The sequence below is a fragment of the Syngnathus floridae genome, chromosome 2 (genome assembly GCF_059516105.1).
Source record: "Syngnathus floridae isolate MCC-2025c chromosome 2, RoL_Sflo_1.0, whole genome shotgun sequence".
Lineage (NCBI taxonomy): Eukaryota > Metazoa > Chordata > Actinopteri > Syngnathiformes > Syngnathidae > Syngnathus > Syngnathus floridae.
Window position 1 is genome coordinate 4,702,868 of NC_142414.1, and position 13,765 is coordinate 4,716,632.

The following is a 13,765-nucleotide window of genomic DNA, read 5'->3' on the forward strand; positions in this document are numbered from 1 at the left end:
GACGAGAAAAAAAAAGTTACGGCACAGAGTGGCGCACAATTCACTATATGGTAATTAAAATCAATGTTTGCGTCTTTGGACAGTCCAACAGCTGAAAAACGAACAAAGTAAAAAGTAAAAGATACCAGGTATGCCAAGTTCCTCACTCAAGATCCCCCATGCCTGCTCCCATTTTGTTGTATCCCGGTATAGGTACAAAGAAGTACATAAAGTACAGTGAGGGGTGAGCACGGATGGTTGTTTTGTTTTTGACATTCTGAAAGTCTACTCCCTAAACTGAACTTGAAACCCAAGATGAATTACTGTACACTGCACCCTTTCTCAGCGAGGAGGAGGGGCTTATAGGTTAAAATTACCGTAATTTTCGGACTATAAACTGCACCGGACTATAAACCGCACAAGCTAAAATTCAGGGATATTTTAGTTTTTTTCTTATATAAGCCGCACCGGACTATAAGCCGCACGTGCACACGAGTTATTTACAAAGAAAGACAGTACACAGAAAGCCTTTTTAAAGTTTTAATAACATACTTTAACATATCTTTCTAAACGCTGCCTGTGACGCAGCAGTAGTACCGCAGCAACACGGAAGTAACACAGCACTAATAGGGTTGGTTGAAAAAAATACTAGTAAAAGTGAGAGCCAACGTCTTCATCTTCCTCCTGTGCACTGAAACCATCAAAGTCTTCCTCCTCAGTGTCGGATTGGAATAGTGTCAGATATACTTCGCCACACACTTTTTCAGTCTCTCTTTTGTTGTCACTTTCATGCATTTCTTCTAGCATTTTCCATGATGAGGGTATGTTCATGCTAACTTTATTCATGCACAAAGCGCTAAGTTACATTACACTAGCGAGCTACATGTATAGCTCCAGAGTAGATGTGACCTGGAAATAAAGAAAGAAAAGGGTGATGCAACAAGATGTCATCAACAAAAGCCCAGTGCCCCCTTGTGACCGGAAGAAACCTCTACAGTGCATGTATGAGCTGCTGTAGTTCTTACGCTAAGAGCCAAATCGACTGCCTTTAACTCAAAAGCGGCATCATATGCATTTCTTTTGTCCCCCATAATGAGGGTTTGTGTATAAAAGCTTCCGTTCTTCAGTAATGTCCGTCTTGATCTCGTTCTCTCTTCTTTGTGTCAGTTATACGGCACTATTTGCCTGGGGGATGGACATGCGCTCAACACACCACTCTTCTCCCCAGTGACCCTGTCACATTTCCCTCCGCCCAGCAAAGTGGTGCCGCACAACTGTCCACAGCCTTTTTACGAGTGTATAAAAGTGATCAAGTCATCACAAAAATCACGGAAATAATCCTATATAAACCGCACCGGACTATAAACCGCTGGGTTGAAAATTTGAGAAAAGAGTTGCGGCTTATAGTCCAAAATTTACGGTATTGTAGCATTGCAGAATGAATCAGGCTAAGCAGCAAGCTAGCAACAAGAGCTTGAATGAGAACAAAAAAGGATTACTGTGACTGTAACCACCCCAAATTAAGGAAGTGTAGCATTTTGGCTTGAAGCAGCCATTTTTGTCACGGATCGGAGTGGAGTAGGGCGACCAAGTGCAGCTTGGACCAGGGTTTATTGGAGAACACAAACTAACAGACTCGGCAGACTGACGTAACTTACTAACAAAACCACAAATAGAAACTGAACAGAGACGTGAGACAAAAGACAGGGTGACATTAACAATGATCCGATAGGGAGTCACACACAGACAAGACTTAAATACAAGACAGGTAACAAGAGGCAGGTGACTGAGATTAGAATGATTGTGAGGTAACACGGGAGGGTAGGGGCGAGTACACAGACGTGGACAGAAACCATGACATATAAAACAACCAGGGACGAGTCATGACAATTTTAGGCAAATTAGAGGGCTCCGACTTTGACAAACTGTTCAGAAACCATGACAACCTACATATAAAACAACCAGGGACGAGTCATGACAATTTTAGGCAAATTAGAGGGCTCCGACTTTGACAAACTGTTCTTGGTAATTTGCCCAAATGAGCTCCAGTGGGAAGTAGGTTTCCTAAAAAGATGGACAACGCTCTATTAAATAATATTTTTATATTGGTGAAACATTGAATGCATTTGGATCCTTCACCATTTAAAAAAAAGGTATAAGGGCCCATTCATCAATGTTTGTAGCTTTAATTCCTATTGTATCCCACAGCAGTAAACCACGATGGTGCAGGTTATCAGAATGTTGTGGCTTATCTGTTTATCTGTAAGAAGTAAGCAAAACGTTCCTGTTAAACAACTCTTATGGGAAAAATATTTGACATACACAGCATTATCAACAATTGGATGATCCCTGTTGCGATAAATATGGTTGTCTACCTGGGGCATAGTACATTGTCCATGTTTCACTGGTAGATCAGAAATAACATGTTTCTGTCAAAGACAAGTCTACAATTGTGTGTGTGTGTGTGTGTGTGCGTGCGTGCGTGCGTGCGTGCGTGCGTGCGTGCATGTGTCTAGGCACGTGGTGTAAATCTGTCGTGCGTGCGCAGTTGCGTGGTGATAGCTGAGGAGAGGCCCAGACTTACCCTCACGCAGTCTTTCTCCAAGCTTTTCAAGGATGTCGGTCTGTCGTCGCGAGCCGTCAGCACTGCTTTTGGCTCCAGGGTCAACCTGGCCATCTGTATGCAGGTGGGAATTCTGACACTCAGGTCATCCAGGTTCATGCACTTAAGTACATTAGTGCATCTGCATGTTTCCTTTTTTGTTTTCCTGGCTGTGTTGCAGGGTACAGCTGGACCAGACCCCTCCACTGTCTACGTTGACATGAAGTCGTTACGCCATGACAGGTAATGCTCAACACTATCTTTAGGACATTTTTAGGGTAACAGAGTTATGAGTGTCTCTGTTGCTAAGGGTGAGGCTGGTGGAGCGTGGAGCACCTCAGAGTCTTCCACTCATGGAGTCAGGCACTGTGAGTGTTGATTATTGATAAATTAGCACCATGACACAGATCCAGCAGCTATCAGCGATTGTGTTCTGTTTGAAGATTTTAGCGGGGGTGCGAGTCATCATCGTCAACCCAGAGACACGAGGACCGCTGGGAGACTCCCATCTTGGTGAGGTAAGTGGCTAGAGAGGATAGCAGGAACTCACATTGGCTTAACTGGGCTTTGACCATATAGCCATATGCTTTTTGTGAGGATGTTGATTTAGACCCGTTTGAGTTTTTCAGGTTGAGACGTTTGACAATAAGAACCGAGTAAAGCCAGATCTAGACTGGGTACCTGCTGTATGTTTGTTACTTTTGATGAAACGTTTGCGTATCATTGTGGTAATGACCTTGATTTCAATTGATGTAAAAGAAGAAAAAGAAAGAGTTGTTCATAGACGTTTATTGTTCAGTGGTCATTTGTCCTTACAGCAATTTACGATACTTACAATGTAAGGTGTTTCAAGGTTACAAATCGCAAGTAATGAACTACCATAAAATCCCGTAAGGCTAAGTTAAACCTAAATTTTAAACGCTTCGATTCTACGCGATTTTCTGTCTAATGCGATTTGGTCATGGACCCCAATTTTTTTTGTCGCATTTTAAATGGTTGAAATTGTAGAAATTACAGTGCGAAACGACAAGAGGCATTATCTACTTTTGACGACGCAACGGCGCATTATTATTTTTCTCCTACCATATTCCTCAGCAACATGGCGCTGCAAAACACCTGTCAACCCGTTGTCCATCTTTCTTAAAGAGACTGCAGCAGTAACTTACAGGTTATATATACATTAGCACAATGTAACAAATCAATTAATTATTCATTTTCACCCAGCTCAGATAAGTTATTCCCCAAATGCAAACGTTTTTCCCTACTGCAATTACCCGATACACTCGCATGCACGGCTCTGTATTTTTTCCCCTTCCAAGACTTTCTAAATAAAGTCCTTTCGGGTTAACGCCATTCCCAAATTCTGGACCCCAAAGTCTGTGTAAACTCTAAGCTTAGCTGTACTCCTTTTTTCCCCCCAAAATGATCCCCAAATTGTAATGGATTACAGCACTCAGTAACTAATACATGACAAAAGCACATCGTGCCATAATGCATTACAATAATTTATTAATAAATGATGCGTTATTCAGCATTTTCTGTAATATTTTTACAGTTACTGAGTCCTGTATCATGTTACATTTTCAGGATTACAATAAATAAGTACTCACAAATTTGACTGGAAATAAAGTGCATTGCGTCTATTACAAGATGGGCTAGTTTCTTTACCAACCACTGTGAACAGGATTTTTTTTACCTCTCTTAGGGATTCTTGATGCAATTTACAAACACATTGCATCACTGCAAAAATGTTTTCTGTATTTGAAACAACAACAAACTTAAAACATTGTTAAGAAGTCATGGCTTGTTAAAATAAAAAATGCAAAATTGACATCCATCCATTATCAGAACCGCTTATCTTGTCGAGGGTCACGGGTGTGCTGAATCCTGTCCCAGCTGACTTTGGGCAGTTGTCGAGGGACACCCTGAAGTGGTTGCCAGACATTCGCAGGGCACAGAGACAAACAACCATCCGCACTCACACCTACGGGCAATTTGGAGTGGTCAATCAGCCTACCATGCATGTTTTTGGGATGTGAAAGGAAACTGGAGAATTACAATTTAATGAACTGTAGATTGTGTGTTTTTTGTTTTTTGTTTTTAAAGAATACCCAGGGCGATAATTAGAGAAGGTTTATGTCCAACGGGGGGGTGGGCGATTAATAGAGAACACTTTTTGTCCGATCGCCAAGGGGCACTGAAATGGGCGACAATATGTATATTTTCCTTATGTAGTATGCAATACCTGCATCTCACTGGTGTTCTTAACGCTAGAACAGCGGCTGTTTTGACCTACTTCTAACAGCGGGGTGCGTACATTGACTCTCCATCGATTCAACACGTTACCGTCGCACATCACATGTTGCGCACGTCATGTTATCGTGATCGTCTTGTTCGAGCTCACGCCCTGATAACGTAATTGTGTGAGGATATTGTAGCGGAGTCACGAGTGTAATTGTATCATAGTTTGGAGAAAAACAATTTAAAAGGGCCATTCGACGTGCTGTCAAATCAGTCATATTTAAACTTGTGCAATGACGTCGGCATGCGGTCGCGGAGGAAAACGTAAGTTTTGGGGGGAATTTTTAGCAGCATGGGCGATAATTGGAGGTATCATTGTTTTTTTATTTATGTCATCGCTAACACACGCTGGGTGATTATTAGAATATGGGTGATGATTAGAATAAATACGGTAAAATGCTTACATAATATGGATCGCTCTCTAGCCATTCATATTTTTTCCTTTGTTGCATGTTCTTTATCTAGCTATCTATCGTATCTGTTTTGATTGACCAATTATCAATTACAGTGGAGCCTCGGTTTTCGAACGTCCCGGTTCTTGAACAAATCGGTATTCGAAAAAAAAATTCGAGATTTTTTTGCTTTGGATGTCGGACGAAATTCGGGTTTCGAACCTCGCGAGATGAGCCGAGAGGAGTCAGAATTCTGAGAAAAAAAGTCAGAATCCTGTCACCCCTCTTTTTTTTTTTTTTTCTTCACTGGCCCTAATCCTCTTCCGTAGTAAAGCCATCCTAAAACACAAAGACCCTTTTAAAACAATGCGACAGTGAGCGCCCGGCGCGCTACGGTTGTGCGATCGTACAAAATTATGCTCCTTTTGCACTGAGGTCCACTTAAATTTTGGAAAATACATCAGGACATTAAAAATATTTTCTAAATTTCAGCGACGCCTCTGTCACAATAATGCGACCAGCGCGGTGTAGTTGCGCGTTCGCTGGTGCGCTGCAGTTGCGCGATCGGACAAAATTAAGCTCCTTGCGCACTGACGTCCACTTAAATTTTGGTAATTACATCAGGACTTTTAAACTATTTTCTGAATTTCAGCGACGGCTCTGTCACAATAATGCGATCAGCGCGGTGCAGTTGCGTGTTCAGTGACGCGCTACGGTTGCGCGATCGGGCAAAAATGCGCAAATGAAAAAAATGCTTAAGAAAGGCGGTTTTTTTGTTTTTTGGGTTTTTTTTTTTTGCTTGGAACGGATAATTTTTTTTTTCCATTATTTGTAATGGGAAAACATGATCTGGAATTCGAACGATTCACTTCTCGAACAGCCTTCTGGAACGGATTGTGGTCGAAAACCGAGACTCCATTGTATACTCTTTCACTATTATTTAATACTCGCGTTGGGTGTGTGACAAAAAGTGACTGTGAGTCCAAATTAAGTCCACTTTGTGTATGCGTGTTCTTACATGTGTATAGATCTGGGTCAACAGTCTCCACAGTGCGAGTGGCTACTACACTATCTATGGCGAGGAGAGCCTGCAGGCGGATCACTTTAACACCAAACTCAGCTTTGGGGATCCCAACACGCTGTGGGCTAGAACAGGGTACCTGGGCTTCATCAAGAGAACCGAGTTACTGGATGCTAGTGGAGGTCAGCCACTGTTTTACAGTTTACAGTCTCTGGTACATTTCCAAGATCAGAATTGACATTTACATAACAGTCAGTCTATTTCTCAAAGCAATACTTACAAATAGCAAAACATAATGGTTTCCCTGCAAAGGTCATTTTCTGTCTCAAAATCCTTCGTGCATCTCTCAAAATGAATATTTGTGCATCTCTCAAAACAAATATTTGTGTCCCCAAACTTATCAGAATGACAGGTCTTGGTGTCACTGTGTATGGCAATGATATGGCTGGCTATCCCCTTTTATTTTCTCAATCGATTTGATTTTAATTCACAAGAGTTCACTTCTATTTCAGTAGGTGCCACTGACGCAGCTGACCCGTGGTGGAGCTGCCAAGTGGTCAAAAATTGTCCATTTGTTTATTGATCGAGATTTGTTCAATCCAATTTTAATCGGTTTAATTGAAAACATCATTTTTTTAATTCACTGGTTGATAGGCATATTTGCCAACATTTGGTTGTGAAAAATGTGGAAAAAAATGTTTTCAATAGCGTATAGACCTAAAGTTTATTTGCCAAGTTTTTTGCCTTATATTCACCACACGAAAGAAAATTATGCCAGCTGTTTCACAGATATTCAGTAAATTTCCATTGAGGACAATGAATAAATGAGCAGTTCTATTTAATCTCTGCTGACCGCCAGGAGAAGGTGCTTAAAGCAGTTTCCTTTGTGCATGCGCAGTCTAAGTACGCGTACCAAATTAGTCATATGTGACCTCTGGATGTGTTCTGTTGTCACCCGGTTCGTTCGTTTTCTCTTTTCTTCTCATTGACATTTTGCATACCGCTGGGTCTTTCTCTACCCTGAAGAACGCACGTATTTGTCTATCAACATTTTCACCCCGTTGCTGTAGAGCAGGGGTGTCCAAGTCCAGTCCTCGGGGCCGCATTCCTCCATGTTTTCCAAGTTTCCCTCGTTAAACACACCTGATTTAATGATCAGGCTTCTGCACAGGTGTGTTTAACGAGGGAAACTTGGAAAACATGTAGGAATGCGGCCCTCGAGGACTGGACTTGGACACCCCTGCTGTAGAGCCTTGAGACTGTTGGTCAGAGCAGCAAAGTTTCCCTCTCTAGACGCTGCAATGGCATTTAACTTTGAGTGTAATTGTTTGACGCCGTTGTGGCGTTTGAACTTGTTTGAGGCCCGGTGTGGTCACATTCTCTAACCTCCGACTAGTAATGTGTCGCAGAGTAACCTTTTTTTTTCTTCACCGGTTGACCTCTGCGGGAGAGCAGCATGGATGCTGCTGTTTTCTTTAGTGACGCAGTCCGACAGGCTTTTGGGCTGATGACCAGGGAGCACGGGCGGGTGATGTCCTTTCCAGTCGAGGCGCACCGCCTGCCAGGTGTGGCTGGTGCAGTCACCCCTGATGGAGGCCTCTAGGAAGGCTCTCTGTAGCTTTCCTGTGGAACCGGGGAAGCCTTTTGCAATGGGAGCACTGGAGAGAACGATTAGGGCTCACAAGAATAGGAAACTGCATTGGAGTCTTAATAGGAGCCTTGCCCCTTGGGGTAGACTCAGAGCACCTTCTATATCTCCGCGCCCCTGCCCTTTGCTGCAGTTTCCGACCGTGGGCATGGTCCCCAGCTAGTTGGCTGCTTTGCTGGCTGGGTGGTCTTGACCCAGGGGTACAAGTTCCAGTATCAACCTACTTCCTTGTGACAAAAAAGACTGGTGGATAATGACTGACTATGGACCTGAGAGGGCTCAACCATCACTTCAAGGTGCACTTCCACATGCTAACTACTGCTGACGTCTCGCGAACGCTCAGCCGGGGGGAGTGGTTTACATTTGTCGACCTTAAGGACGCCTTCTTCCACATCCCAGTTGCACTTCAATTGCTGTCACTGGCAGTTCCATATGGTCTCTTTTGGGCTCTCCCTCACCCCAAGGGTCTTCACACGTTTTGTGAAGGCTGCACTTGCGCCCCTACAGTCTGCGGACATGACGGTGTTGCCGGACGTGGATGACTGGCTCATCTGTGCACCATCAAAGGCTCAGGTAGTTCAGGATACGTCTACTCTTGCGTTCCTGTGTTGCCCGAATGGGCATCTGGGTCAATTTAACCAAGTCTATGAGACCTGATTAACACCAAAACAGAATTTAACAGCTCCGAAGCATTGTTGACCATAAAAGTACAACTGACACAATGATGTCAAAATTGGACAAGTAGTTTTGAGAGACCTACTGATTCTGACATGGGAAGTGTACCAAAGCAACTGAGAAAAGTTGTAAACTAAGGAGTAAGGAGGGAAACTGTTAATGACTCAATGATTTTCTGCTACAGATCGCCATGATGCCTTATTTGTAGTGGGGTCCCTGGATGAGACGCTGGAACTAAGGGGCTTACGTTACCACCCCATCGACATTGAGACGTCCGTATCTCGAGCTCACCGCAGCATTGCAGAGAGGTGAGTGCTTAGCTTGTTTTTATGGTACAGTTGACTCCACATTTCTGACACTACGTACAATATGGTGGTGGGCTTTAAAAAGATCGCAAGACAGGTTGTGTCAAACTTTGTGTAAAATTATTAGATGATAGAAGAATGTAAAATTGAAATACTATAATTTATTAAATCAGGATTTACTAAAAAATACCCAATAAAAAGCATTGCTTTGATTTATGGGTTTATAGCCTTTACGTGAATATATTTGTTTGTAATTTCCCGAGACAACTTTCTCCTTCACATTCTAGTCAATGTTGAGTCCGGTACGCACCATGTCATCAAGCAACACAGTGACTAAATAAATAGAGGACACACTATAGGTGCCTATGCTCAAGGCAACTCCAAAAAATATTTGTAATATGTTTTGTGCAGCCCAATTAGTCGAAACATAGTGTTTTGAATATTGCGTTTGTTGAATATGAATAAGGCAGGCAACATCCAACTGTTAATCCATCTCAGGCCATTTTGCCACTTGTCAACTGAAAATGACATCACAGTTGCCAGGTCTCAGGTCACAACCAATCGCGGCTCACCAGTTTTCTGAAGCTGAGTCGTTATTGGTTGTGATCTTAGACCTTGCAACTGTAATGTAACTTTTCAGCCGCCCACTGAGATGGGTAAAAACGGGCAAATTTTGCTGCTTCACTTATATTGCACAAACACAATATATTAATCCAAATGCCGTGTTTAGACTAGTGGGGGCACATACCACATATTGTAAGAAAAATGTTTGGGTTGATTTCCCCTTTAATAACAAAAGCACCCACAGATTGCTCTATTTTTTGGTCAGTCATCAGGTATCCAATGCAAGAAACAAATCCAGTATTTATTCTTCTGGTAAACATGCATACTATTCCTTGTTTTGAGGCTTATTCTTTCAGAAACTGTGGGTGGAATGTGAAGTGTGCATAGATACTAAGTAATCCCAGACATCAGACTTGTATGTGTTCCCACCAGCGCCGTGTTCACGTGGACTAACCTACTGGTGGTGGTGGCCGAGCTGAGCGGCTCCGAGCAAGAGGCATTGGACCTGGTTCCCCTTGTCACCAACGTGGTTCTTGACGAGCACCACCTTATTGTGGGCGTAGTGGTCATCGTGGACCCGGGCGTGATCCCCATCAACTCCAGAGGAGAGAAGCAGCGCATGCACCTGCGCGACTCCTTCCTGGCCGACCAGCTTGACCCCATCTATGTGGCCTACAACATGTGATCTGAGAGAGAGGAACACTACGAGAAATCAAACCGGGCTTCCTTTGTCTCCCTCATTAGTCATCTTTTCAAACAAAACTATGTTTAATTGCTTGTATTCTTCCATCTATTCATTGCTCTCCATGTAAACAGTTCATCAACACATTTATTTTCTTTATCGTTATTCCCCCTACACCCTCATAAAAGACCCTCACTTCTCAGTGGCAGGGAGGCACAGTGATTGAAACTACAAAGAAGAGGTGGAACTTTCCTCCTTCCCCTTGCACTTTAAGTCCTCGCACCTCCGAGTCCACCTCCTGTCTGGCCAGAAGGGGACACACACATTGTTTGCTTTCCCAGGGGCGAAACCTCCACTTCAGTATTAACATGTGCCGCCAGCCGGGGGGGTCCTGATATGTGCACACTGGCAATGCATGTTACAAAATGTTCTGAAAATACACTGAGGCTGAGGTCCAATTGCTTTATGATTGTTTACCTGCTGAAAATGGAATTTTCTTTTGCTGCAACCTGCGGGTAATAGCCAACACTATGTTGAATATATAATTGAGCAGGGTTTTCAATTGACAGCACAAATTGGATGAATTTCTGCACAAATCTTGCACAAACGAGCCTTTAGCTGAACAGCCCACTGCATGGTAAGGCCATGTTCACACCCATGTGGATATTTACAAAAATATATATGCCTTTCAAGTAGACATATTTTGCATCGCCCCCCAATTCAAAGTGATTCTGAGGTGTCTCAATAACATGTCAGTAACATGTTTTCATCAAAATAACCAAAGCATAAAAACTTGCATCACATTTTACCCACCGTAATTTTCCCTTGTTCATATTAACCTGTTTTCAAGGTGCAGTCTTGTCTCATGTAAGTGAGCCACTGTTTCCACTCCACTCTACTGCTTCAATCAAGTATGGCCTCTGTTACCTTGATGCCTCGCTTGTGCATCATGACAAGACAAGCAGCTATTTGTTGTCAAAGAGCAAAGCAAGCCCTCATGAAGACCATTTGTGTGTCCACTGGTGGAGGTAGCACTTAATCACCAAGCTGCCTAATTACATTTTTCAATTATTGCAGTGGATCTCTGCATGAGGCGCATGCAGCGTCCATATTGGCAAACACAAATTCCCCCCCCCCTCCCATGTCGACAACTTAGCTCAACTTTCGAGTAAGTGCCAGTTAGCACAGGCTAACGAGCGATGCACTCTGCTTACCTTTTAGCTGGCCATTGTAGTGTTCTGTGTACTCCAGGGGCCGGACTCCAACTGTGACTTAAAAATAGTGGATTGTCAGACAGCCTAGCTTCCCAGTCATGAATGGAGATACTCAGTGTGGGGATGAAATTATGCAAATAAACTGCATTACTAGGCTACAGTCTCGCAAAATTCAAAAGGGCTTGCTCACATTTGGGAAAATAGGCAGCTAACAAAGAATTTCTGTGGTTGTTTAATTTCACACTTGATAGGTGTGTTGTAGATGTATGTTGTAAAAGAATTGGAGTTTGGAAAATATACTTTTATTGTATTATTTTAAATATCAATGTATGTGTGGACCTTAAGGGCTCCCACTTGACTTGACCTCAACTGGTCTCTTGCTAGAGTCAAAACTAATTTTTATTGAATTTTTATTAGAGATTAAACAGCCTTCAAATAAATGACAAGTAATCCCTTTTAGCAAAAAATGCAATATGTCTAACAGCAAGGGAAATGTATGTTCTAGACAATTTATTAAGGACCTTCAAATTGCTCTAGCCAGCGAGAAATATGGCAACTGGATGTATTAAATGAATAATGAAAGGCAGGACCTGATACTTGATGCAACAAATGACCCATTGAAAAACACCCGGATATCAAATGACGTTTTATCATCACTGTATTATAAAACAGACTTACTGGACATTTCAGTTATAAGTCCCAATCTCAAATCCCTTGTTTTTTAAATTTTTTTATTTTTAACCCCAGCTGCATTGCAAGCACATGTTCGCATTGTGTGCAGTCGTTTTGACGATGCTTAAAAGCTGTCCTATCAGCGCGAGTATGCTGTTCAAATAGGTTGCTTGTTAGGAGGCAGAGTTGTGCCTTTTCACAAAAAAACTCCATTGTGACACAATGGATGAAGGAGTCGTATTATTAAGAAATCAGTGAGTGAGGAAACAACTTTTTGCCTTATTGAAACTCTTGGAACTTTTAATTTGAACCTTCTCCAATCATACTGTTCATATCTCTCGCTCATGTCGTCTTTACATAGTCCAAGGCTTAATGAATGTCAAACACTTGAAAGCAAGGTAGGATGGCCGAGTGCTAGTTGTAAGCAAGTCATATAGCAAGATACATTAACAAAGTTGTAGGGGATCAATGAGGGTATAAGGATGTCAATTTGTAATCTGTGTGTTAGGTCAAATACTGTTATCAACTGGTGTTATTGTGTACATGCAAATAGTCTACACTTGACTGGTCTTTAATACTTGACAGCATTTTTCTGCTTTCATTTGAAAAACAAAACGAAAAAAAACACCAGATTTATTAGACTATTTTGGCCGGAACACTTTTCACAAGACTGGTGTGTACATGCGTGTGCGGAAAAGCGCGTGCGTGCTTTTATGATGATTTTTTTTTTTTTTAAGAAATTTGAAACTTCTTTAATGATTTGATTTGTTTTCGTCTTTTATGTCACCGCCACTGTAATGTTACCCTTTCCATCCAACTATAGAATTTAAAATATAGGATCTTATAGAGTTTTAATTGCTTTTTTTTTCTTAGTGTGACCAACGTCACACGTTAACACATTAAGTCACATGTATGCAACAGGCACGTTAAAAAAGCACTCATGCATCAGTGAAGCATTTGAGTCACTTCGTGACTATTCTTCTGTTGTAACTCTTACAAGTTTTTAATAAAGTTTTATAATTTAACGTCAACCTTTTTCGGTGCTATTCTCTTAGAGATGTGAAAATGTCCTCTTATACTGTCTGGATGTTCATAAATTGCTGTTCATTACGATGTTCCACAAGGGATTGTCTTCATTAACATTCATTCCACATCTCCAAAGTAATTCCAAGCACAGGCTGATGTACCTACAATGTATACCTCAATAATGACTTGTCGCCTCACTATGCATCGATGAGCCGCAAGCAGTAGTTTGATCAATGGTGTGATTTCTTTAACGCTGTCTTGACAAGCAAAAACAAAGATTTCATACTGTCGTTGGATGTGGTTCATGTGAAATAAATAAGATGCTTTGTCAGAAGCTCCTGTCATTTTGCCACGTTTCACTCACATTTCATAAATACCGGAAATTTCGGGCTATAAACCGCACCGGATTATAAGCCGCACCAGCTAAAATTCGTGATTTTTTTAGTTTTATACTTATATAAGCCGCACTGGACTATAAGCCGCACGTGCGCACGAGTTATTTACAAAGAAAGACAGTACACAGAAAGCCTTTTTAAAGTTTTAATCACATTAACATTTCATTGTAAACACAGAAGTAACAGCACTAGCTGGGCTAAAGTTTGAATAGCATTAACATTTTGTTGTTAACACGGAATTAACAGCACTAGCTGGGCTAAAGTTTTAATAACATTAACATTTTGTTGT

General features: G+C 41.9%; 1 protein-coding gene across 9 annotated transcripts in view; it reads left to right on the forward strand.

Moving 5' to 3' along the window:
- dip2ba (DIP2 acetate--CoA ligase B (putative)a) overlaps positions 1-13,415 on the forward strand; it is a 119,135-nt gene extending 105,720 nt beyond the window's left edge. For 5 of the 9 annotated variants that reach the window (XM_088398137.1, XM_088398154.1, XM_088398128.1 and 2 more), the window contains 6 exons: positions 2,496-2,824; positions 2,892-2,949; positions 3,025-3,099; positions 6,303-6,477; positions 8,803-8,926; positions 9,920-13,415. In XM_088398137.1, the coding sequence (XP_088254263.1) occupies positions 2,496-2,824; positions 2,892-2,949; positions 3,025-3,099; positions 6,303-6,477; positions 8,803-8,926; positions 9,920-10,172 (1,014 nt within the window). In that variant the 3' untranslated portion in view covers positions 10,173-13,415. Of the gene's footprint in view, positions 1-2,495; positions 2,825-2,891; positions 2,950-3,024; positions 3,100-6,302; positions 6,478-8,802; positions 8,927-9,919 lie in introns of those variants that run through there. The other 4 variants (XM_088398188.1, XM_088398170.1, XM_088398180.1 and 1 more) reach the window with 2 other exon arrangements.
- Positions 13,416-13,765: the final 350 nt, after the last annotated feature.